Below are 26,130 nucleotides of genomic sequence, written 5' to 3'. Positions count from 1 at the left end.
TAAATCCCTCCTCCGCTTGATGGTGTTTTTCGGGATTCTGAACCAAAGTGAGGGAAACCCTAACTTTTAAAAAAAGGCAATTAAAAGGAGAGAGAGAGAGCGCAGAGGGATTGTTCTCTTCCGATTGCCCCGGAGGAGCCTGGCTGGTTGTTTGTTTACTTGCAAAGATGGATTCGGGACGCTCCGTGCGCCTCTTCGCTCCCCTTAAAGGGCATCTGATCCAATCAGGCGCTCGAAAGCGCTACGCCAAAGCCCCTCTGCGCGCCTTGCGCTCCCGGACTCAGCGCGCACGCTTCCATCACATGGGCGAGCCCAGCGGCCGGCCCGAGACTACAACGCCCGGCGTCCCCTTCTTCGCCCTGATCAATGGACCTTATTTGAATAATCTGTGAGCTCTTGGACTCAGGCCAATCAGCTGTCAGGGACCCATGATAAATCGCAATGCATTATTGATAATCATAATTACTCTGACATGCGCATTCCGGTCCAGGGGAGTAATTTCCCAACTCTAGGAATTTGTTGTGAAGAAGAAGAAGAAGAAGAAAATAATTGCTACTATTTTGCTCCCGATGCGTGTGCACCATGTCGAGGCGCAAGCAGGCGAAGCCCCAGCACATCCATTCGGACGAGCAGCAAGCCCCGCGCGCAGTAAATGGTAAGGGCGACACCGCCGGAGCTGGCGGGTCAGTCGCTAACTTTAATTGATGGGCAAAAGAAATCGACGAGGGAATCGGATCTGCGGGGGAGGGGACGGGGGGTGGGAAGAGAGAAAGAGAGGTCGCTTTTGTGCCAGGGGGTCTTTCTCCCAACGTTGCGCGCTGGGGTTGCTGGTTCGCGATCCTTGAGTGCTCCTTTCGGAATCTGGACCACTTTTATCCCACCTTTATTTCTCACGACGGCAGAAACGGATCGGATAATGTGCGTGCTCCTGTTATTATTATTATTATTAATTTTAATATTCTAGGTTGGGACCCGTTCTCTCTCTTCCTCCTCCCCCCCCAAAAAAAAATCAGTGTTGGACCTGGCTTCTGATCACTTTAGCGTTGGGGAGGATGAACTCTCAATACATATATTTTTATTTAAAAAGACAACTCAGGCTTTTGTAGTGTGTGGGACTTCACCACCACCCCGCACCAGGGGGGAGGAAAGTTTCTATGGTGGTTCTAAGACCCCTTTAGCATCAACACCCCACCCCACTCCATTGTGTGGGACAATCTCGCCCTTAAATCCCAATGGATGTTGCTGGAAGGTAACTCATTTTTCCTCCTCCTCCCCCCCCCTTCCAGGAAATATTTCTGGGAGGGATGGGGCATAGGCGAGAGCAACACCTTTTGTAATGCAAGGCTGGCTGGCGGGGGGGGGGGGTTTGAATATTTTCCCCCACCCTTCTATCTCTTTCCTTATTTGGATGGGTCTCTTCCTCTCTCCTCTCCTGCGCACCCAAAACTTTGGGACGATCTTGGTGTTGGGGTCGGAGGGAGGAGAGCGAGCGAGAGATCGCAATCACTCGGGACCTTTTGTAGCCTGACCTCCAGCCATCTTTGATTTCCGACTTCCTAAAATAACTCCGGTGAGCTAATATGGTGTGTTGGGGGTGGGGGGTGAGCAAAAAGGGAGAGATCTTTTTAACAATCTTCCAGAACTCGTGGGCGCCTCCTCTCTCATTTCTACTACTTCTTCTTCCCCTTTTCCTTCTCATCTATCGCCGGTGCTTCGTGACTTTTTTCCCCTTTTATAGAAAAAAGGAAATTTGCTGGCTTTTACCTCTCCGGATCTCCTTGATCAAGGGAGGGGCTGCGTGTGGATGTTCAGCGCGGAGCAAAGGGGATGTTGGCAGAACTCGCTCGAAGGCGAAGCGGAGGGCTTTAAATTCCTGGGTGGTGCGAGGAGTTGAGACCGGGATGGGAGTTTTGGGGAGCCTCGCCGGTAGCGAGGCGGACGTAGAAAGCTTGATTTCGACTCCCTTTTATTAAATAAAGAACACGAATCGGAGGATGAGTGCAATAAAACATTGAAAGGGGGGTATTAAGATTGGTTTATCGATGCAAACCCGAACCTTTGCAATTCAAGTGGGGGAGCAGTCGAGCCTTTCGGGAATAAAATTAGTTTTCACAATGACTTAGATGAAATACAGTTCCATAACTTGCAGATTTGTTTTAAAGTTGTTGTTCAGGGGCGAATGGAAACATTAGGATGCAATCTTGAAAGTGCATATTGTGCCTTTTTTTGGAAAGGTGAGGGGGAACTTGTTCAAAAGAAACCCCCCCCCCCGGGAAAACTCCCCCCCCCCACACACACAATGGATGGAAATAGTCGATAACCATGTATATTTGCGGGGCGCTGGGGGAGGGGACGGTCCTATTCGCGACCCGCAGGAGGTGTGGGGCTTTTCTCCCGCGGTCCTCCGCCTCTTTTCTTTCGAGCCCAAATGTGCGATTGTTGAGTCCGGTTAATGGTGATTTTAAGAAAACGGCAAGCTGGCCAGAAGGCAATAAATCCCATGTTTAATGCATGACTGTTTTTCCTTTGTGCATGTGCATAGGATGGAGCGGGGCGGGGCGGCCACTGGAGGTGATGTTTCTTCCGTGTAAATCTCTGCCCGCAGCTGGGGAATCACCTCCGGGGGCTCCCTTGAAACAAAAGGGCTAATGACGCCCTCGGAGTGGCGCGCTCCGGGAAGGCGGGGCGGGGAAGAAGAAACAGGGTTATCGGGGAATTATGACTTTTGAGGAGCCCCTTTCCCGCTGCAGGCACCTGGATTGCAAATAATAATTATTTTTTTTTAGTGCAAAACGTCGATCAAGTAATACTTAACTTTGCACCAACGAAGCCTTCAGCATTACTGGATTCCGATACTGCAGAGCTCTGTAACTAGGGGAGGAAATAATGGCAGGGCGGAGGAGGAGGTGAAGAAGAAGCAGCCCCGCGTGCCACTAACGCGCAAGTGCGTTATCCGTAGTAAAAACACTCTTTAACTCGCGCGGAATTGTTTGAAGGTAACTTCTGGCGAGGGCGCGCGGGAGGTTGCGTGGGAGAGTTGCTCTCTAGCGCCACCCAGGGAGCTCTGCCGGAGATGCGTCGCCGGTATTGGAAAAAACGCATTTTCTCTTTATAGGTTCTTTCGGTTTTTAGTTGGGCGCTCGGCCCGCTGAAATGAGACGGACACATGGCTAACTTTTCGGTCCTTTCAGTGGGTAAAACTTAGCTGGTCACAATAATCCCATATGTTTATATTTCCCTTTTGCTGCTATTGATGGTTCTTAGGGGCTAGGTTAAATCTGCCTCCTAAAGCTGTTTTGGGATGCCTTCCCTGGAACTGAGAATGTGCCCGTGGTGCCCTTGGGGCGAAGTGAGGCGGGCCTTAGTCTGCTTCGTGCCTGGGTGAGAGATTTGTCCTCTTTTTTCCCCGTCCCATAAAGCAAACTAGCAAGAGCTGTGTGGACGCTGCTCTGTGCTAAGTCACTTATACATTTCTTTTGTTTCAGGAGAGTAGCTATTTCTTGGCCCTTTTTGCTGCGAGTGTGATAATAGAATTGGAAGGGGACACCCCAGGGTCATCTAGTCCAACCCCCTGCAATGCCGGAATCTCAGCTACTCTAAAGGAATGCGGACTTTGATAGTGAAGCTACTGAGTTCATTGGATGCTTTTGCTTTGGTGAAACAGGCTGTGGTCCTTTAAAGTGCCAGGGAATGCTTTTTTTGTCTTCTGTTGTCCAAAAAAACCCAACAAGCGCCACTTTCCTGGAAAGAAACCACAAAGGTTTTGCAACAAATGTCAGGTATAGAAGAGCGTCTGCCTTGCATGCACATAGGGATGAAAGTCAAGAACCCTGCCTGAAACTTTGAACAGTTGCTTCCAGTCTGTGGACAACACTGAGCTAGTGATGTGACAAGCAGAAGGTAGCTTTTTGTATTCTCTAAATGCATTGTTAGTTGCGGAGGGAGAGGGATTGGGTGTTAGGAATGAGGGGAGAGGGAAATGAAACCCAAGAAGGAATATTGTTGCTTGGTACCAAGTGTAGCCTGCCCTCCTGTATTTAGCTGCACAACAGCCCCTGTGAGGTAGGATAAGCATGGTTATGCCCAAGACCCTCCCACTGAGCTGTGTAGCTGAGTAGGGGTTTGGATCTGTGCATCCTCACATGTAAACTTGCACTCTCTACAAAACAGCGTGGAGGGTGTAGGAGCTTTCTCAGACAAAGAAGAAATGTGATGAAGATCTTCACTTTCCTTTCATATTGTTAGGTAGAACTTTATTTTCCTGGAAGTTCATTTAATAATAGAAAAGAGAGAGTAGCAGAAAGTGTTGGTGGGTGTCTGAAAACAGTTTCTCTCAGTTCCCTGCATGGATTGTGCGTTTAAAATCACGGCAAGGACTTGAATATGCCCATATTGTGCTCTTTTAAATATGGAAAGAGTGAAATTTGATCAGAAAATTCCTTCAAGGTTTCCTGCATATGCATAGCAAGGAGGCACAATTAAGCACAACACTTCTATCTTTGGGCTTCAGGGGAAATAAACACAAAAATTGTGAAGCAATCTGAGAACCATCTCAGTGAAGTGTGTGTGTATGTGTGTTTGCAGTTGTGTGGGGTGGGGTTGGGAATGTTGCTGCTAACCTAGTGATCAATTAGCAGGTCAAAAAAATAGCAGGTGGGTCACTTGAGAACAATAATTGCATACTGAAAATTAGCATTTCCCCCTTGCATTTTAGCTGCCTATTGTGTTTGATAACAGCCACAAGGCCAAATTCTTTCTTTCTTTTTAATGCTGTGTAGAATGTAGAACTTTTTCTAACAGGAAAATTCCAGACCTGCAACTTGTGCACAGTTTCACTAAAAAAAGAAGAAGTAATTACTGCTCACTAGTGTGAAACATTGCACTTTCTTGCTATGGCAGCCATAACTCTTTAGACATGTGAAATGAATATCAAGAAATTCAACAAGAAATAAGTTTTGCTTTTTAAAAAGGACCAACTTGCATAAATGGAAAGGATTAAGCAAAATAAATACCTTCTGATAAAATGAGCTCTCTTTAAACTTGCGTTGATGATAGATGTGGTGTTTATAGGAGCGTCTTGAGTTTATTTTCAACGTGATAAACTGAGAGAGTCCCAACTAAGATTTCATTTCCCCTCTGTGTTCCTTGCCTTTGGAGAAATGAAATCATTTTTAAAGGAAGCAATAGGAGAATACCTGATTGGCAGGGCTGCTGGAGGCGCCAAGCATGGGGTGCTGTGCATGATGCCTTGTTCTTCGTTTTCTTCCTCATATCCCCCCCCCCCCGGAAAAAAAATGCCAGTGGAACACTATATTGGTTGTAGTGATCAGGCCTTTTCTGCGAAACGCGGCAGCTTGTGACGTTTTGACAGAGCTGCTGCTCTAACCTTTGCCTCCTCCTGCCTGCTGTGGGTGGTAAGTTGATGTCAAGCTTACAATTAGGACTCTCATGCAATTGACCCTGGCAGCGGGGCTTTCGGCTGTTTAGCTTCGCCTTAAACACTGCGCTAGTGTTAAGTGTGGTTTGGAGCTGCCTTGTTTATAGTTGAGGGGACTTGCTGGTGGAAGTAATTGAGTGCGGAAGAAGAAGTGGTCCTTGGCTAAGGTAGAAGTAAGATTTTGTTCTCGCCCCCTTCCCTTTCTCTTCTGGGCACTGAGCTGCGATATATGGGAGGTGGGGGTGTCTCTGTGCCCCTTCAATACTGGGAGGGGGCATCATTGGTAGTGGTGGAGGGGGCAGAAATTCAGTAGCTGTTTATTTCTCATTGATCTTTCAATGCAAACCTGGGTTAGATCGTAAAATAAAAATAACCTCTTTATGGCTCTTGCAATATTTTGCATAGGCAGATGTAGTGCTATTTAGCAAATGCTTCGGGCAAAAATGCAGGCTTGGCCAATAATACTGGGATGGGCAAAGTATTTCTGGTTTGTGCATAGATAACACATCAGTTGCGATTATCTTTTTGTGAAATGCCACCCCTTTTGTTCTGCCTGTTGTTGTTTTAAAGACAGTTCACTCTGACTATGAAAGCATACAGGTGTATTTAATATGAGCCAACACAAAAATTAACCCATTTCTGCAGAACAAAGCTATCTTCACTATAATAAATGCCTTTCTCTGGCCTCCTTTTTAATCTCCATGTTAATAGCATTGGAACAGATGTCCAGTTAAGGCTTTCATTTTAAGCCCAGCAGGTAACTAAGGACACTTCTTAAAAGAAGCTTGTCAGCAATCAGTAGCCTTAAAAAAATTTTTTTTAATCCCCTTTAAAGTTACTTCACATGGTAATGTGAAATTAAAAATAGATAAAGGTAAATCACCCCTAGACAGTGGACAATATAGAATCCTATTTCAAGGCTGTGTAATAAAGAGTATGTACCATTGAAACCTTTGTTTTTTCTTTATAAGTAAACATATTTGGAATCGCACCTGACAACTCTTTGTGTTTTCAGAACAAACTGCATTTAATTTGTTGCTGTTGTTACAGTTCGAACACAAAAAGGTTCTCCGTGGGACCACCTGCATAACTGAGTAGTATTGACCTAACTCTAATAATATCTGTGTTGTTGTCTTCAGTCATGCTTGGAATATTGGGAATGTTTTACAGCAGTCCACCTCTCTGCCCCCAAAATCCTCAGATCCCTGTTATATTAATGGAATACAAGCTGAAATGTCCGACAAAAGAAATTATTCAGAATGGTTGCCAGTGGTACTGGCAATGATCTGAATGAGCAGGATAAGTGTAAACTTTAAGAGACTTCAACATTAGCCCAGTCAAGATCAACAAAACCTTTTAGAAAAGAATTTTGGAACGGGAGGATTCTCAAAACAGCCCGGTAAAAAATCAGCATGCATTGGACATGGACCGTTGACTTTATGTGGAGGGGGGAATGAACAGTGAGGGGGAAATGAAATGGAGTATTTTTGAGGTTGCAGACCCTACTCACTGCCATTTCTAATAAGCACTGAGTAATTGACTATATGGAGAGGGAGAGAGAAAGGGAAGCAGTCTTAAGTGTGTGTGTACAAATGATTTAGAAAGGACACAGCCAACCAAACTGAAGCATTTTGAAAAGGAAATAATTCCTACTGAAATAAATGACTCCCAATCATGCATGATCCAGCCAAAAATAAGAGCTATCTGTCTTACAATAAGGTGACATATTTGGGAATTGCTGTTTGTAACTCAGTGGGCAACTTTTAAAGGCAAGGTGTGTTAGTGTGTTTTAAATCTAATCTGTGTACAGAGGTATGGTCAGGGAAATACTTTGAAGTATGGTAAATCTTCACTAATTTGATAATTGCAGTAGATTTTAAATGATATTATCTACTCCACAGACTTGGGCTTAATTGTGAGGTCTGAATTATTGCATCAGGCCTTATTTTAACATGTTCACATCAGCACGTTAGGAGTTACTTTCCATCCATTGTACTCTGAATAATCTAAACGTGCAGTCCTGTTCTGGAGGTTTGGCAGATGTAGGGCTTTCGGATTTTGTGGAAGCCCTACCATGCCAACAGAATGCCACATGATACCACTATTGTGATGGATAACACCAGCAGAACAGCTAAAATGAGTTAGAGTAATTGGGTGGGACTTTGGTGACACAAGGCATGAGCACACCTAGCCCTCCTGACCCCAGGTGAAGAAGGTGCAACTTTACACCTGTGGCATTGGAGCAGACACAATGTGGCATCTTTTGTGGGTTGTGTGAGGGTGATGCTCAAGGCATGTCTCCATCATCACTCAGTTTGCTGGCTTCCTCCATTTGTGGGTGGCATGTGGCCATTGGTTCTCACTAGAATTGTTTCCAGGGTCAATGGCAGCGTGTCTGCTGTTTTCTCCTTGGCTGGCCCCTGATTGATTGTTGTTAACAGAGTTTTCCAGGTCACCGTTTTTGTATTTTGTACAGTGGACCCTCTGGATATGAACTTGTCCCGGGGGTCTGTACTTACCCCAAAAAGTCTGTATCCGGAGGTGCTGCTACTGCGCATGTGCGTGGCGTGATGGAGCATTTCTGCACATATACACTTCTGGTTTGCTGCATTCGTAACTCAAAATTATATTACCTGAAGGTAACGTAAACCAAGGTACCGCTGTACTTGTGTTTTTTCTTTCTCCCTGGCTGAACATGCACTAGAGGCTGTTCCACCAACATAGCAGTGCCTTAATGCAAGTACAGTGGTACCTCGGTTGAAGAACAGTCCGGTTTACGAATGATTCGTAAGCAGAGGCTTGACAACCATATGTCAGGAGTGCTCTGATGGTGTTTCCTGCTTGGCAGGGGGTTGGACTCGATGGCCCTTGTGGTCTCTTCCAACTCTATGATTCTATGATTCTATGATTCGGTTTACGAACTCTGCAAAACCAGAAGTAGTGTTCCGGTTAGCGAACTTTACCTCTGTCTAAGAATGTAATCCAAAAGGTGGAAGGACACTGGTGGTGGGAGGCCTCATTAGGGAAAGCCTGCCTTGGTTTAAGAATGGTTTCGCTTTAGGAACCGACTTCCAGAAAGGGTTAAGTTAGTAAACCGAGGTACCACTGTACAGAGTTGTTTCATAAATTTCCCTGCTGGGAGTACTGCATTCCAGGTCTTCTTTTGGAGAGAGGAAAACAGAACCTGTCTTCTGCAAGGACTGGATATGGGATTAAAAATTCTTAGTTTGAGGCATAGATATATACAGTGGTACCTCGGGTTACATACACTTAAGGTTACAGACTCCGCTAACCCAGAAATAATGCTTCAGGTTAAGAACTTTGCTTCAGGATGAGAACAGAAATCATGCTCTGGCGGCATGGTGGCAGCAGGAGGCCCCATTAGCTAAAGTGGTGCTTCAGGTTAAGAACAGTTTCAGGTTAAGAACAGACCTCCGGAACGAATTAAGTACTTAACCCAAGGTACCACTGTGTGTGTTTTTAGCTATAAACTCCCAAATTGGAGGTGGGGATGGGCCTAGCATGTGCTACTTTTCTTTTTCGTTCAGATACACAGGACACCTTAACTGTATATTCACATTTCTATAAAGAATCTTGCACTGTTAGAGTAGCCGTGTTTAAGCGCCTGCTCTTCAATCTGGTGACAAATCAGCCAAACTACACAACTTCCAAAGTACAGGTAGTGTTTAGTGGCCTGGGTTTTTTGGCCACCAAGAATGGGTGGTAGGCTATTGTGATCTGTGGACTTCTGAGAAGTAGTCTCCAGCTGCTCTAAGATACCCTTTCTTTGCAGAGAAGTAAGACCTCTCTCAAGGGATGCGGGTGGCACTGTCAGTGGCGTAGCGTGGGGGGTGCAGGGGGGGCCGGCCGCACCGGGCGCAACATCTGGGGGGGCGCGCTCGCACTCACAGTGCTAAAATCAGTGCTAAAATCCATGGGTTAGGGGGCGCAAATTACTTGCCTTGCCCCAGGTGCTGACAACCCACGCTACGCCACTGGGCACTGTGGGTTAAACCACAGAGCCTAGGACTTGCTGATCAGAAGGTCAGCGGTTCATCGGTCCCTGCTCCTGCCAACCTAGCAGTTTGAAAGCACGTCAGAGTGCAAGTAGATAAATAGGTACCGCTCCGGCGGGAAGGTAAACGGCGTTTCCATGCGCTGCTCTGCTTCGCCAGAAGCGGCTTAGTCATGCTGGCCACATGACCCGGAAGCTGTACACCGGCTCCCTCGGCCAGTACAGCGAGATGAGCACCACAACCCCAGAGTCAGCCACGACTGGACCTAATGGTCAGGGGTCCCTTTACCTTTACCTAAGACCTCTCTCAAGCCAACAGTTTTGCTGAACAGTTGCAAAGGTGAAGGGGAGAAGGGTCATAGGTCAGTGGGGGAGTGGCACTGGAGGTCCCAGGAACAGTGGGAGAGTGCTATGCCTATGACCTTCTTCTGGGCTTCCAAAATGTCTCTGTTTAGCCACCATAGAAAATAGGATGCTGGCTGGAAGATATGTCTTGACAGGCTTCCCGGTCTTATGGTCGCTTATGTTTCAGGAGCAGGTCTGAGAATTGAAAAGTAACTCTGAAAGTGGTGTTGAATTTGCATGGGGGAATGTGCATGCCAGATCTTCTCTTCTCATCATCTTTTGTCCATTGAACTGGATTTCTAAAAATTAAAACCAGGGTGGATAAAAATCAATGGTTTTTTAAAATAAATAAATAAAAATCAGATTTTTTAAATTTAAATTGGATTTTTAAAATAAAATGCTTTTGGAGGAAAAATCTTTCTAAAGACAGTTTTCTATTTATGTTACATTATAGTCCAAAGGCTATTCATCAGGAAATATAGATTTGTTTTAAGTTTTTCATGTGTGCTAAAACTCAATCTCCTGGTTTGTTTGGTTTTTTTTAATTAAAAAAAGTTTAACCATCAGTTAACAAACATGGATACATATGCTATAATATTATTGTTTTAGTTAAATAAATTGTTTACATTGTTATTAAGGAAATTATTTTTCTCCTTCCAATAAAGTGCAGCGGAAAAGTTGTCCAAATATAAACAGTTAACTTATTAAACCTCACAATAATTTCATAATTATCTGTCTATATATTTCTAATAGTATAACCAAATCTGTAATTTTTGATATAACTGTAAAAACTACTCTCAAAATTTATTACAGCGGTACCTCGGTTTTAAGCACAGTCCTGTTTACGAACCATTCGGTTTACAAACTCTGGAAAACCGGAAGTAGTGTCCCGGTTTGCAAACCTTACCTCAGTCTAAGAACGGGATTCAAGAGCTGGAAGGGGACCAGCAACGGGAGGCCTCAGTAGGGAAAATGCGCCTCAGTTTAAGAACGGTTTCAGATTAAGAACGGACTTCCAGAACGGATTAAGTTCGTAAACCGAGGTACCACTGTACTGTATTAAGATTATACCAGCAAGAATGAATCTTTCTGTAAAAAAAAGATTTAAATCAAGTCTTACTGACTAGTGATTTAAATCAAATCCACCCTGGTTAAAACAAGTCCAGCATAAGCTATGATGCAAAAAGTTGGATGGACAGGGCAATAGCACTGGATTTGGTGAAAATGGCCATACTTTGCCTATTATAATCTAGTGGGCCAAGCTCCAAAGCATGGTGGACCCCGGTTGGTCCACACTGGCCAGAAGCTCTCCATCCCTGGATATCTACACTTGTGGTGAAAATTTCCTTTTAAAAAACCAACCAAATGTTTGCAAGGCATCATCTTCTGCTATTTTCTCAAGCATGAGCTCTGTAGTAAGACATTTATTACTGAAGGAAGATCTTCAGACCAGGCTCTGGTCCCAGATCATATTCCTCTCTGGGTGTTTAGTGGTGGTAGTTCAAAGAAATGTTTTCCAAAAATTGCTTTTTCCACCACTGTGTGGGAACCCATTTTTGTGTGTGTGTTTGTTTGTTAATGCATGAACTTCCTGTTGAACATTTTCCATAAAATACCATATTGATATAAATGATTCCATTCCTGCACATAATTTTGAAGACAGTGAATGTGCTTTTTGGGCAACATGTTTGTGACGGTGAACCCACCTTTAACTTGTTTTTGCCTTCAGTGCTTAAAATAGCACCTCCATTTTAAACAGACAAACAAAAACCCCACCTCTGGTTTTTGCTTGCTGTTCCTCATAAATCTGTTCTGTTGACTACTATTGTGGGATATTTCAAAACCTAATTAATATTTGCAAAGCAAGCTGATGTAGACTTTGCTTGGCTGGCTTCTGGCTACTATTTAGGAAAGATTCTGCTTTCTGAGAGTTCTGCTTTGTGTCACCCTTGCCTAGACGTTGACTGGGACCCCAGCAAAAAACCCAACCAATATATTTCATTATTGAGTGAAGAGTAAACATTTGGGAAAGCTAGTGAAGAAATTTGTGACATCATTAGAGGAACAGGGTGTAAGAGAGGGCCTTCACCTCATAGGAATTTGCTTTTAAGGGAGAGGTGGGTGAATGGGTGGTCACACAGCTAGGTGAGAATGAAGTCAACTGTGATCTGGACAGGGAGGTTGAAGTCAGTGTGATGTACAGTGGTACCTCAGGTTAAGAACTTAATTCGTTCTGGAAGTCTGTTCTTAACCTGAAAGTGTTGTTAACCTGAAGACCACTTTAGCCAATGGGGCCTCCTGCTGCCGCTGTGCCACCGCGGCTGCACGATTTCTGTTCTCATCCTGAAGCAAAGTTCTTAACCCGAGGTCATATTTCTGGGTTAGCAGAGTCTGTAACCTGAAGCGTATGTAACCCGAGGTACCACTGTAGTGGTTAGAAACTTGGACTAGGACTGAGGAGACCCGAGTTCAAATCCCTACTCTGCCATGAGTGTCATGGAGTGACCTTAGACCATGAGTAGGCAAGCTAAGGCTCCGGGGGCCGAATCCGGCCCAATTGCCTTCTAAATCTGGTCCATGAACGGTCCAGGAATAAGCTGTTTTTATATGAGTAGAAAGTGTCCTTTTATTTAAAATGCATCTCTGGGGCATTTGTGGGGTCTGCCTGGTGTTTTTACATCAGTAGAATGTGTGCTTTTATTTAAAATGCATCTTTGGGTTATTTGTGGGGCATAGGAATTCATTCATTCCCCCCCCCCAAAAAAAATATATAGTCCGGGCCCCCAGGAGGTCTGAGGGACAGTGAACCAGCCCCTTGCTGAAAAAGCTTGCTGACACCTGCCTTAGACAGTCATTCTCTCTTCCCAACCTTACTTTACAAAGTGGTTGTAGTGACTCATTCTGGAGGGGAGGACACCATCCTGCACTGTCCAGGGGCAGGATAGAAATGGAGTGAGTGGGAATGGATAAATGTCTCTTGCCAGGGGAATAATGTGCAGGTGCTGTTAGGTCTGCATGCATATGCCATTATAACTGCATGGAAAGAACAGAGTTGCTATCTTTGTGGGTGTGGGGCTTTGGGGGGGGATGCATTTTTGTGCATATTACTAGGCCTGGGAGCTGCATTGCAAAATTCAGAGAAGAATGAACTTCAAAGGTGATAGCTCTGTTTTGGTTCTTGGATTGCTTTGGAAAGTGCAAAGTGGATAGTGCAAACTGTTTCCCTTCAAATGCAGATTGAATCTAATTTCTCTCTACCCCTAGCTGAGAGTGAGTACATAATACATCTTAAACAGGATGAAAAGTGCTGATTCCTTTCAGCTCACTAGGGTGGGGTGAAGGGAAGGAATTGTTCTCCTCCCCTCATACTGGTGGGCATTAAAAAAAAAAATCAGACTCTGTACTTCCCAAAAAACTCCAGTTGTCTGGTCATATTCCGATGCTGTATAAAGTTTCAGATTAGCTTGATGCACAATGACCTAATAATTTTAACTTTTAATGTAGTAAATCCATTGCAAAAGCCCTTTTCAGCCATTCTCTGTGTTTTAATTGAGTGTTGTACAGTGCTGAAGACGCGGGTGGCGCTGTGGGTTAAAGCCTCAGCGCCTAGGACTTGCCGATCGAAAGGTTGGCGGTTCGAATCCCCGCGGCGGGGTGCGCTCCCGTCACTCGGTCCCAGCGCCTGCCAACCTAGCAGTTCGAAAGCACCCCCGGGTGCAAGTAGATAAATAGGGACCGCTTTATAGCGGGAAGGTAAACGGTGTTCCGTGTGCTGCGCTGGCTCGCCAGATGCAGCTTGTCACGCTGGCCACGTGACCCGGAAGTGTCTCCGGACAGCGCTGGCTCTCGGCCTATAGAGTGAGATGAGCGCACAACCCTAGAGTCTGGCAAGACTGGCCCGTACGGGCAGGGGTACCTTTACCTTTTACAGTACTGAAGAAGAAATGCTGTGTCCACAGCAGCAATTTCTGCTTTGACTCTGCATGTGTTTCTTGAGAAAGACCTGAACCTGAGCCCTTGAGGTGCAACCTTGCAATAAACATCTGAGATAAACATCTGCCCTCCTCCAGTCTTTCCCCTCCATAATGGAGTGACATTTTTTTTTTTTGTAATTTCAGGGAGTTTACAAAATCTCCTTTTTGTTGATGGTGTAAACACCCAGGATCTCCACATGGGGGAGCATCTATAAGAAAAACTAACTGGAGGAAATTTGCAGTATAATTCCATCATGTTGGCTATTAGCTTTTTTAAAAAAGAGTTGGTATGGTCCTCATTTCTGTATATAAAGTGGCACAGAGATGAGGCATCTCATTCTTGCACTTGCAGGTATATGTGAATGTCCAACTTGGCTGTGTTTGTGGGTGCATTTGACTCCTTCAGGGATAAGTGTACTCTCCTGATGTACGTCGTGAGCTTTTACAGGAATCAAATCTTTATGGGATCAGGCTGTTGCCCAAATAGTGTCCAACCCCATGCAGATAGGAAGCCAGCGAGGCATGAGTTAAATAAAGCCACACTGCCATAGGTAGATTGGGGGGAGGCGGGCTCAGTGGTGGTGGCTGGGACTAATCAGGTGTAAGGCACAAAGGTGAACAGTGGGTAGAGCCAATGACTGGTGGAGCCAACTAATTCTAGTTCCACCCCCACCCACCTAGAATCATAGAGTTTGAAGGGACACCGAGAGTCAATAATAATAATAATTCATTATTTATATCCCACCCGTCTGGCTGGGTTTCCCCAGCCACTCTGGGCAGCTTCCAACAAAATATTAAAATACAATACAAACATTAAAAGCTTCCCTAAACAGGGCTGCCTTCAGATGTCTTCTAATTGCAGCAATCTTATGCCCAATGTGGGGCTCAAACACACGACCCCGAGATCAAGAGTCTCAAGCTCTGCTGACTGAGCTATCACAGCAGAGTGGGGAGGAGGCTGACAGGTTGTAAATAAGAAGGCAGGCAAGTGAGAACAGACTGCGATTGATGGGGGCAGCGCCCCATTCACCTGAGCGAACCAGCCTCCACTGATGGGGTATGTGTGCACTTTGAGTTCCCTCATACTTTGAGCTGACCCTGTATTGCACACCTGGACTTCTTTAGTCTACCTGTTCTGTTCATGTTGTAGACCTTTGAATCTGGTATTGGAAGGCAATTTGCATGTATAGTGTATTCTGTCACTGCATAGCTAATAAGAAATGCTTTAAACTGGGGTGGTAGGGAGCTTAGCACCCATATTGCTTTGACACGTGGCAGCAATGGGAACTGGATTTGGGTAAAAGGGATTGAAAATCCTCCTTGATTGCAACTTGCATATCCAATGTGCAAAGGTCTTGGTCTACTAGCCACCTTTTCCCAGCAGAGACATCTGATTGTGCTTTTGTTCCTGTAAAAGAACCTTGCTCTGAGACCCCTTCTCTCTCTCTCTTTTTCTTTCTGATGTCTCACTCTAGGGAGTCCACAAGACGTCCCAGGTGACAGAGGGGGCGAAATGAGTTCCAAAAGGTGCCGGACGGAGGAGACCAACATCTGCGAGAAATGCTGTGCAGAGTTCTTTGAGCTTTCCGAATTCCTCGAGCATAAGAAAAATTGCACTAAGACACCACCTGTCCTAATCATGAACGACGGCGAGGTCACGGTGCCCCTGGAAGACTTCCCTGACAGCTCCTCGGGGAGTTTCCCCAGCAATCAGATGGACGGTCAGACGGCCAAAGAGAGCCCTGCTAAGAGTCACTCTGCTTCTGCGGAGAAGAGAGGAGAGAAGGTCGGCGCTGAACCGGAGGGAGGGATGTATCTCAAAACGGAGCCCCCTGTCGCTCCCGCGGCTCATGAGTTGAGCTATATGCCCAAACCTAAAGTACCAAACACTAACGTGACTTTGCAGTCCATACGTGGCACTAAAGTGGCTGTCAACCAATGTACCTCGGAGACTGTGTCTCCATCCATGGCTGGCCTCAACGCCATCCCCATGATCCTTGAGCAGCTTGTGTGCCTACAGCAGCAGCAGCTCCAACAGATCCAGCTGACGGAGCAGATCCGGATCCAGATTGCCATGATGGCCCCCCACATCCTGCATCCTTCAATAGCTGCTGCCGACCCGCTCAAAGCTTTGGGAGCCCACATGTCCCAACAACTGTCAGCTGCCGTGGCGTTAATCGGACAGAAAGCTGGGAACCAAAGCCTATCCCTGGAATCCTTGAAGCAAGGCAAACTACCTCATTCGAGTGCCGGCATGCCGGCCGCTGTCTCTATGGCCGGCGGGCTCACGCCAGCGGCCATCTCCTTGAAGCCCGACGCAATCAGAGGCCTGTCGGGCGCCATCTCCCGCTTCCCGAACCCTTTGCTACCTCAATCGTCCAGCTCGGTCATCTTCCAAAACCCGCTTTCGGCCATTTCCCCAGCAGCGGTCGACCCCTCGAAGAAGGCGAAAGGGAAGCTGGCCACCCTCAACATGCCCGAAAACAAACCAAGCCTGGAAGAGCCTTCCTCCTTCTTCAAACACAAGTGCAAGTTCTGTGGCAAAGTCTTTGGCAACGACAGCGCCCTGCAGATCCACCTCCGTTCGCATACCGGCGAAAGACCCTACAAGTGCAACATCTGTGGCAATCGCTTTACGACCAAAGGCAACCTTAAAGTGCATTTCCAGAGGCATAAGGACAAATATCCCCAAATCAAAATGAATCCTTACCCTGTACCGGAACACCTGGACAACATGCCCACCAGCAGCGGCATACCCTATGGGATGTCTGTCCCGCTGGATGAATCCAACCTTATTGTAGACACCAAGCCCATCTTGACTGCACTGCCTACCTCTGTAGGTGCCAGCTTACCTCCACACACTTCCAACTTGGCAAGCAGCAAGGATTCTTTTGCCGGTGTGCTTCTGAGTGACATGCAACCCAGGCCTTCTCCGGAAAGCGAAGGTGGGTCTTCATCGGGTACGGCGAGTCACGAGTCGGGAGTCGAGCAGAACAGGAGTTCCCCGCAGGCCGGCTGCAGTGCAAGTGTGTTTCATGTGGGCAGAGCTGGTGAGCAAGGCTCCGAAACGACAAAGCTTCAGCAGCTGGTGGAGAACATTGACAAATCCGCGTCGGACCCCAACGAGTGCCTGATCTGCCACCGAGTCCTCAGCTGCCAGAGCTCCCTCAAGATGCATTACCGCACTCACACGGGCGAGCGGCCCTTCAAGTGCAAGATCTGTGGCCGCGCCTTCTCTACCAAAGGCAACCTCAAGACGCATTATGGAGTGCACCGTGCAAATACCCCCTTGAAGATGCAGCACTCCTGCCCCATCTGCCAGAAGAAGTTTACCAATGCCGTGGTGCTGCAGCAACACATCCGGATGCACATGGGCGGACAAATCCCCAATAGCCCAGTCCCAGAAAACACGCGGGACAACACTGAGGTGGAGGCTACTGTAGCTGAGAACAACGGAGACCCGTGTTGCCTGGAGGATAATGTGGAAGCCATGGATACAGAAGATCTGGAGTCACGGGATGGCCTAAGCCACTCTTCCAAGCCACTTGCCCCATGTGGTACTCCAGGCGAGCCTACGAGTTCTGTTTTCTCCAGCATTTCAGCCCTGGAAAGCCAAATGAAGATGGTGAACTCCACCTTGTCCTTGCAGCGCCAAAGCAGCCAGAAATGCAGCGATAATGGCTCAGGAGAGAGCGATGGTATGACCAATGACTCTTCCTCAGTAATGGGTGATGCAGACTATCAGAATGGCAGCCGCAGTCCTGTTGCCTCTGATTCAGCTTCTTTCCCAGCATTGTCTCCTGCCAACAGTCAAGCCGAGAGCCCCACATCCAAGTCTCCAGACTTTAACATCCAAGAGGACAGTGCAGCGGGAAGTAAGGCTGAGGGTCCCGAAACCCACACCACGGGTCCTGAAATCCGTCCCGTGGAAAGGGATAGTGCTTTGGATCTAACTTATGGCAGTATTGGTCGAAAGATTATCAAAGAGGAACCTGGGTTGCTCTTCCCAAATGGAGAATATGGTGAGTCACCCTTTCTTTCTTTCTTTCTTTCTTTCTTTCTTTCTTTCTTTCTTTCTTTCGTCCCCATTACAGTTACTGTTACATCTATGGGTGTGTGTTTTGGCTTCACAGCTTGCTGACTGTGCCTGGCTAGCAAGTCTCTTGGACCAGGTATGGAGAAGCAGTGGCATTCCAGATGTTGATGGACTACATTTCCCATCAGCCCTGACCACTGGCTGGGGCTGATGGGAGTTGGATTTCGACCATGTCTGGTGTGCCAGAGGTTCTCCAACAATGTGCTACAGAAAGGGAGCACCCAGCCTGGGAGACTCCCAGGTTGGAGAAATGCTACAGCTGCTCTCTTTGTGGACTTGGTATTGGTCTTTCTCTGGATCTAAAGCTAAGCAACATGACGGGAGGCTTGAGAACAACCCCATGTCCTCTTCCCATCAGATGAGCAAAGTAGAAGTCAGGTAACCACTGCCTCTGTTTCTTTGCCAGGCTTCTGCTTCCTCACCATCTGTCTGCCCAGTTTGTCCCAAATTCCCAGTGTCTGTAAAGCATCAAACCTAAATGTAATCAAAAAGACATGCACATCTAATGACACAACCCAAGATACTTAAACTAGTTTCCTTGAGACAGGAGCAGTTGGGTGGTTTATTTTCTTTTTCTCCCTTTAAAGAGTGCTAGGGATACATGAAGGTGTCTGATTGAAGAGCCACAGTACTCTCATTGATGGGAGAAAGGTAAAGTTTGGTTTCTTGTTTCTGCCAGAGCCCCAGTTGCTTAAAATGGCTTGACTGTATGGCTAAAGCAATGGCTTAAGAAGTAATGTGAAACTTCTGTGTTGCCTGCCCTACCCCCTCAGGAGGTGCATATTTCATAGAATCGTAGCATTGTAGAGTTGGAAGGGACCCAAGGGTCATCTAGTCCAACCCCCTGCAATGCAGGAATCTCAACTAAAGCATCCATGACAGGTAGCTATCCAACCTCTGCTTACATCCAACCATACACCTTCCGGTGTCTTTCTCTTCGCACGAGTAACCTTTTCAATTAAAATAGTCTCATAATTTTCTGCTGAATTTGCTGCTGTTGTTCATTTACAAAGCTTCAAATTAATTTCTCATTCATTTGGGAGGAAATGTAAGATAAATTTTCAGCACAGCACTAATTGAGATCATCCCTGTCATGCCACAAGGTCATATATACAGATGATCTTGGTGGCTGCTTTTATTGGCTGTTGAATCTTCTCTTACGTGAGATGCTCCCAATCAAGGATGATCCCTGTGTTATATCTTAACAGTGCAACAGCTGTCACCAAGTCGCTGGCCTGTGGGTGGCATTTGTGCCATGCAGATAACCTAGGAATGATTTCCTTCTCTGTTGTTGCCCCTCCCTCCCTCCACCAGGGCCAGCAGTAGCACAGAAAGTTCCCCATAAAGCAGCCATGTGGAATTAATCTTCCTGTGTTACTGGTGCTGTGTGGGACTGGAAACAACTTGCTGCAAAGGCAATAATATCAAAGAGCCGTACCACATTAGACACCCAGACGATGCTAAAAGCTGAAAGACTGAAGGCAGGCAAAAGCAATGACTTCTTTGCACAGTTGAATTCCCTTCCACAAGAGGTAGTGCTGGCCACCAATTTGGATGGCTTTAAAAGAGGATGGGACGCGGGTGGCGCTGTGGGTTAAACCACAGAGCCTAGGACTTGCTGATCAGAAGGTCGGCGGTTCGAATCCCCGTGACGGGGTGAGCTCCCGTTGCTCGGTCCCTGCTCCTGTCAACCTAGCAGTTCGAAAGCACATCAAAGTGCAAGTAGATAAATAGGTACCGCTCCGGCGGGAAGGTAAACGGCATTTCTGTGCGCTGCTCTTGTTCGCCAGAAGCGGCTTAGTCATGCTGGCCACATGACCTGGAAGCTGTACGCCGGCTCCCTCAGCCAGTAAAGCGAGATGAGCGCCGCAACCCCAGAGTCGGTCACGACTGGACCTAATGGTCAGAGGTCCCTTTACCTTTACTATATATATATATATATATATATATATATATATATAGATAGATAGATAGAGAGAGAGAGAGGGGATTAGATGAATTCATGGGAATATCAGTAGGGCAGGTTGCTGTAGTGCTTACTTCCTGTTTGCAGATTTCCCATGGGCACCTGGTTGGCCACTGTGAGAATAGGCTACTGAACTATTGATTCTTCAATCTGTTCAATCTGTTCTAGCAGTTGCCTCTTCTATGTCTTGTCAGCAGCATTGTAAAACCATCTCCATTATGGGTGGGTCTAAAAGAGTTGGGAGTTAATGCCTAATACAACAAAGCTATTATAACATCAAACTTTCGACATACGTCTTCTTTTCATCAATTTTTTTTAAACATCATTGAAAAGTACTGCAAACTTAGAAAAATACGTCAAAACCTGTGCTTAGCGAATACAAATTTAGCAAAATTTGTATGACACTTAATTGTCATTAAAGCCTCCTTTGTTACCCACCCAAAAGCAGAGGGTCCCCCTCCCGTAGGTCTGGAGACAGGCATCCATTTTAAAGGATGACATTTGGCATTGGGCAAGCAGATTTGCCCTGCCTTTCCTGCACCCCTGAAGCCCACATGCTCCTCATGATCTGCTCCAGAAGGTCCCCTAATCCTCCAGAGCAGATTTTGGGGTGCCTGTGGAGCTGCAGGGTAGAGGAGAAGTCCATCTAGTCCAAGCTCCTGTGACCAACTGGATGGATGCACAGGGGAAGTTCGCAAGCTGGATTTGAACCCCAAATGCTCTATTTCCTCCTGAAGTTTCCAGCATCTGATACTGCGGGCTCCCTCTCGTGAGTGGGGACAAAACATAACCACCAGGGTTTGTTGCCTCTGATAGCTTTATCCAGCATTAATTTTTCTAACCTGCTTTTAAAGTCATCCAAGTTGCTGGTCGTCACTGCCTCTTGTGGGAGAGAGTTCCATAGTCCTAACTTCGTGCTGTGAGAATAAGTCCTTTTTCTTGTCTGTCCTGAATCTGAGTCCCATGGCATGAGTGGTAGTCTGTTTGGCTGGTGGACAGACCCTAGAATTCTATCCAAAGAGAGGTTTCCAGGTACACATTTTTATTTTTTGTCCTGCTCTTGTAAAACAAGCCACTCAGCAGAATGCATATACCGACGGCAACCAGCTATCCTATTTACAAATGACCTTGTGCTTTTGTGCATCTGTCTCCAATCTAAGCATATGATCATATGGTGATTTGTTCTTCGCATTTGCTCAGCTGGATTTTGTGTGTGTGTGTGTGTTTAAAAAAAAAGTCACTAGGTCCTTTAGAAACACTGAATCAGGCTCATCGCATTTAAGGTACCAATGCGTTCTCTGTCCCCCTTTTGAAATTATTCTGCAGGTCGAAACAGCATCCACCCTGCTTTTGTCAGAGCGCCGCCAGGTCTTATAAAAATGGAAGTTCCTAGCGATCGCTCCATTACCACGGCCCATTTTATTGGCCCCCATGTGTTGTCATCCTCTGGGCCTCTGCTGGTGCCGCCCCCTCGCCGGACTGCGAAGCAACATATCTGCACTACGTGTGGCAAGAACTTCTCTTCGGCAAGCGCCCTCCAGATTCACGAGCGGACTCACACGGGCGAAAAGCCCTTCGCCTGCACCATCTGCGGAAGGGCTTTCACCACGAAAGGGAACCTCAAGGTGAGCCGAGGAGGGAAAGCACTGATTCGTATTCAGGCGCAGAAAAAAATTAAGTATTGATCCCTCGCTTTTCTTTCTCCAACCAAAACGGGACTGCTAGTGGTTGCTGTGGGAAAGCCAGAACAGCAGCAAACTTCTTAAGCTGGAACTGGTACTGTGGTCAAATGTGTCACCTGTCTCCTCCTTCCTGGGACCTTCCAAAGTTCTTGAGCCAAAACTCTTTTTTAAAAAAATAATATTTATTACTTTTAAACCTTACAAAAAAGAAAAAAGGAAGGAAAAAAAGAAAAGAAAGAAAAAACAATACAATATATAAACAACACACAACACAACATTAACACAATAAACTAAACAAGACAGAGCAAAAACAATTTAAAACACACATCATACCATTTCAATACCCTATCTTTCATTCCCTTGTTTCAACGACCTCCTCTCACCTCCCTTTTTGTATTCCACTTCTATTAATTGTTTCAGCAATTCCTTTCCATCTTTCTCTATTTTCTGTCATATAATTATCTTAACATATTTTAACCTTATTTTCCGTTAATACTATAATACTTATTTGTGCTTAATTCCTTATAACATTTCTACTAAAGCCATATAACTTCATTCCAACATTTTTCTAACACTCATTAATTTTACAATATTTCTATAAATAGCCTTTAAGCTTTTTCCAATCTTCTTCCACCGTCTCTTCTCCCTGGTCTCGGATTCTCCCAGTCATTTCCGCCAATTCCATGTAGTCCATCAACCTGGTAATCTCCAAATGTTCTTGAGCCAAAACTCTCATCATCCCTGACCCACTGGCCATGCTGGCTGGGCCTGAGGGGATTTGTAGTTCAGCAACATCTAGAGAACTACAGGTTCTCTGCCCTACTTTAATTAGGAGTCCAACATGAGTCCTTCTGTTGGGGTGGGGAGATGGGCCCACCACCAACAAGTCCACATGTGGCAATTGTGGCAACTTAGTTGTGTGGCTATTTATAGTCAATTGTGGATGTTCCTGCTGCATTAGTTATCAGTTGTTATTTTAATGGCGCGATTTAATTAATTTGTGATTAATTTAAGTAATCAGATTAATTTAATTGTGGTTTATCTTGCTGAGAAGAGGGGCTCAGGTGGACTTTGTGTGAGTACCTTTGCAATCCTCCTTTTAAATGCATTGACTGAGTCGGAGCAGAGCCAGTGGCTGCAGCCCCTCTTCACTCCATGTCATGAATTTAACTTTGACGGAGAGGACCACATTAAAAGGGCTTGTCTTTGTGTTGTAAACTGCCTCTTGCAGAGCTTCCTAAAGCCCACAAGAGTATTAACTTCATTGACCTTCAGAAGGTTCCTGCTGCTTTAGCTCTTGCTGGAAAAACCCAGCACTGAGAATGTACCATGTTTATGGGGGTAGGGAACTTCCTCTTGCCATCTGTCCCCTTCCCTTTTAATCGCTTGCCTCTTTAATCTCTTGCATCTGTGTAGCATCGTCATTCCAGGGAGCACAGGGCAAAGTGCTTGGGGTTATTGCACTTTTCACTATTAACACACCCGTGAAAGTAGCTTGAGCGAGTGATGGACTTTGCCTAAGTCACAGTTCTGTGGCTATGGTTTGAAACTCTTTCACAATGTAAATGCTTTACCCATAGCTCCCATTTGCTTCTTGCCAATGGATCGGTTAGAAGTGGAAACATCATTTTGATATTTTCCCCTCCTTCCTGTCTCCGTTAAGGTTCACGTTGGAACTCACATGTGGAACAACTCCCCCAGGCGTGGAAGAAGACTGTCCATCGACAACCCCATAGCTCTGCTTGGAAATGATCCCAAGAAGGTATCAGAGATGTTTCCCAAGGAGGTTGTTCCTGCCTCGGTCAGCCTCGATCCCTCAGCATGGAACCAGTACGCTGCAGTCCTCAGCAACGGCTTAGCCATGAAAGCCAACGAGATCTCTGTCATCCAGAGTGGCGGTATACCTTCTCTTCCAACCACAATTGGGGGAGGTCCGGCAATCAACATAGCAATGAATTCCGCCACAGTCTCCAAGATGGATGGTTCCCAATCTACGACTGGTTCAGAGATCGAGAAGCCCAGCAGCACCGCCACAGACACTGTGCCAAAACGCCAATTCCCTCACTTTATGGAGGAAAACAAAATTGCTGTCAATTGAAAGCCAAGAAAACTTGAGAGGAAGCAGAGTGGATTTTTTTAAAGGAATCACTATAGAAACATATATATATTATATTTTTAAGAGATTACACCTCAAGTATCCTTATTTTCCTATCAATGTGCAAATGAGTCTATGGTTGTCTTTGTAAAGAGTTGCCCAGAGTACAATCATGCTGGTTTTGTTTTGTTTTGTTTTGTTTTGTTTGGGGGGAGAGTCTATTTAGGGCTCTCCTCTTTTTTTCTTTTCTTTTTTTGGAAAGATGCGGGTCTTGCAAAGTAGTTCTTACATGGATGATTTTAATGTGTAAAACGTTGCCCGTTTTACAATGTGAAAATCCAAAACTGATGAACATATATACCTCTTTTTGTTACGTTGTTACGGCTTAGAAATCAATTGTGGCTTCGAGAAGAGCAGGGTCAAATCAGTTGGCCATTCAGAGAGGGACACAGGGAGTTTGGCACTCCTGGAATTCACGACCGATATGTGGAAAGTAATTATGCGGGTAAATATCCAAGAATGCCACCCTTTTAGGATAGTACCTTTTGTATGTTTGTGTGTGGTTTGTTTTTAAATGTGGTTTTGAATGTAATATTACTATAATGCCTACTGGACATGCAGATCCCACTTTACTCAGAAGAATGTGTTGTTGGATATGAAAATACATTTTTAAACTGGCACTGTCTGTTTAATCCACGATAAACCTTAAATACCTTGTACAGATGACTGCTGCTTATTTAAAAACTACATGAACGCATGCACGCCATCAAGATCACTGTGCCAAAATCCTGATTTTGCAGTGCATTGCTGTTCCACACCCACTGCCACCCCCCAAACATGCCACATTGCAGGGAGGAAGTTGGGAGAGACTCACTGAATGAGCAGGAAGGTAAAAGCTTTGTATATATTGTCGAAAGGGAATTTGGATCCTTTGGGGAGGCTGAGTTTGGAATGTTCTGCTGGGAATCTCAAGGGACTGCATTTTGGAAACAGTTCACGTAGCATGAGGAAACCTTTCGCCTGTTCATGTATATTTGATTTTCTTGGGAAATGTCTGTATCAAGATTCTCTATTTAAAATGAAGTAGGGGGGTGAGGGGTGTTCTAATTTGCTAAGACACTTCCAATTCAGAAATTCAGGGTGCAAACCACCCAGAAGTTTTATCTGTATGGACTTCCTGTGTTCCTGTGGTGCATTTGGAGTTTGTACAGGAGAAATCTAGGATTGCTTGCAGGGGGCGGACAGCTTCCTTTTTGACTTTGTGTATTTGCATTTTTTTTTTGGAGGGGAAAACAACCCCCCCCCAAAAAAAAACCCCCTGATGGCATTTGTGTTTGTATGAAGGTTACTGGGATGGCCCTGTGGATTCTAAGTTATCTACCTCATTATTATTATATTATTATGTTGTTGTTCTTTTTGTAGTGCTGAGTGTCTATTTTTCTATCAAATAACCACTGTATTAAACTTGAGATCCAAGCAGAGGCTACTGTGCACTATTTGAACCAAAATATGATATGCTGGTAAGAATGTCTGATGATGTCATGGTGTGTGTGAGGTTTGTTTGTTTGCTGGTTGGTTTGTTTGGGGGCTTTCCCCCCATAGCCCCTCCCTTGATCACTTCTGCATAATCTCTCTTTGTGGATGTGAAACTACATTGGAAAATAGAGCTTAGCATTTGGTTTTAAAATGACTTGGAATAAACATATGGCTTCTCCCCCACCCCCCGAATTCAAGGGTCCAGCTGTGCTCATGTGGAAGGCTCATGAAACAATGTGGATTCAGTAATAATAATAATAATGAAAAAATACACTTTACTTGCACCATGTTGTTGCACCTGAACTATATTGTGTGTGTTTCTCCTCTCAGTTTTTTGTTGTTGTTGCTTAGGATCAGTTTTTTGCCAAGTTGTGCCTTTCCTGCTGGACTTCGTAAAGAACACAACCCTGTTTACACTGTAAAATGGATCTTGTTACATTGAACATGCCAAAGGTTCATCCCAATCATCAAATGTCTCTTCTGAGTTGCGAATGTATGGACTTTTAAGGAAATACTGTGTAGCTTTTTTAAAAAAGAAAACTTATCTACTGAAACGTTTCTGTTGATGTTATGAAAATAAATTTGGGATGACTTTTTCACACTTAATGCATCTAACTTTCATTTTTGTGACGTTTATACAGCTCTTTCAGTGCAACAAGGTGCTCCATAACCAATGCTCAATGTATTTTATGCTTTAAACAAAAAGAAAATCTGCACACAGGCTATTCAGATTCTGGGAATTGTATAAATTCTGCCAAACCGGGTACCCCCCCCCCCTTTTCAAAAGTTTGCAGTACAGTCATACCTTGGATCCTGAATGCCTTGTGAGTCAAATGTTTTGGCTCCCGAATGCTGCAAACCCGAGTGTTCCCGCTTGCAAACGTTCTTTGGAACCCAAACACCCTCCGCAGCTTCCATTGCTTCCGATTGGCTGCAGGAGCTTCCTGCAGCCAATCAGAAGCCGCGCCTTGGTTTCTGAACATT

The 26,130-nt window shown here is 45.4% G+C and overlaps 1 protein-coding gene across 5 annotated transcripts; it reads left to right on the top strand.

Moving 5' to 3' along the window:
* The first annotated feature begins 486 nt into the window (after positions 1–486).
* SALL4 (spalt like transcription factor 4) lies at positions 487–25,747 on the top strand. Of its 5 annotated transcripts, none has more exons than XM_083618435.1 (4): positions 487–655; positions 15,247–17,793; positions 21,160–21,458; positions 23,179–25,747. In XM_083618435.1, the coding sequence occupies exons 1-4, from the start codon at positions 583–585 to the stop codon at positions 23,611–23,613; spliced, it is 3,354 nt and encodes a 1,117-aa protein (XP_083474561.1). In that variant the 5' UTR covers positions 487–582; the 3' UTR covers positions 23,614–25,747. The 5 variants fall into 5 exon arrangements, with proteins under 5 accessions (XP_083474561.1, XP_083474565.1, XP_083474562.1 ...); XM_083618439.1 differs by lacking the exon at positions 487–655 and adding an exon at positions 901–918; XM_083618436.1 differs by lacking the exon at positions 487–655 and adding an exon at positions 1,212–1,249.
* Positions 25,748–26,130: the final 383 nt, after the last annotated feature.

This window comes from Podarcis filfolensis (assembly GCF_964270895.1).
Source record: "Podarcis filfolensis genome assembly, chromosome: 6".
Lineage (NCBI taxonomy): Eukaryota > Metazoa > Chordata > Lepidosauria > Squamata > Lacertidae > Podarcis > Podarcis filfolensis.
Note: the sequence above shows the minus strand (reverse complement) of the source record. Positions and strands in the feature narration are given on the sequence as shown.

Excerpts from the sequence above, each read along its gene's own strand:
- SALL4 (XM_083618435.1), top strand. The coding sequence starts at position 583 with ATGTCGAGGCGCAAGCAGGCGAAGCCCCAGCACATCCATTCGGACGAG. Across the intron at positions 17,794-21,159 it reads CTTCCCAAATGGAGAATATG|GTCGAAACAGCATCCACCCT; the intron begins GTGAGTCACCCT and ends ATTATTCTGCAG. Across the intron at positions 21,459-23,178 it reads CCACGAAAGGGAACCTCAAG|GTTCACGTTGGAACTCACAT; the intron begins GTGAGCCGAGGA and ends GTCTCCGTTAAG.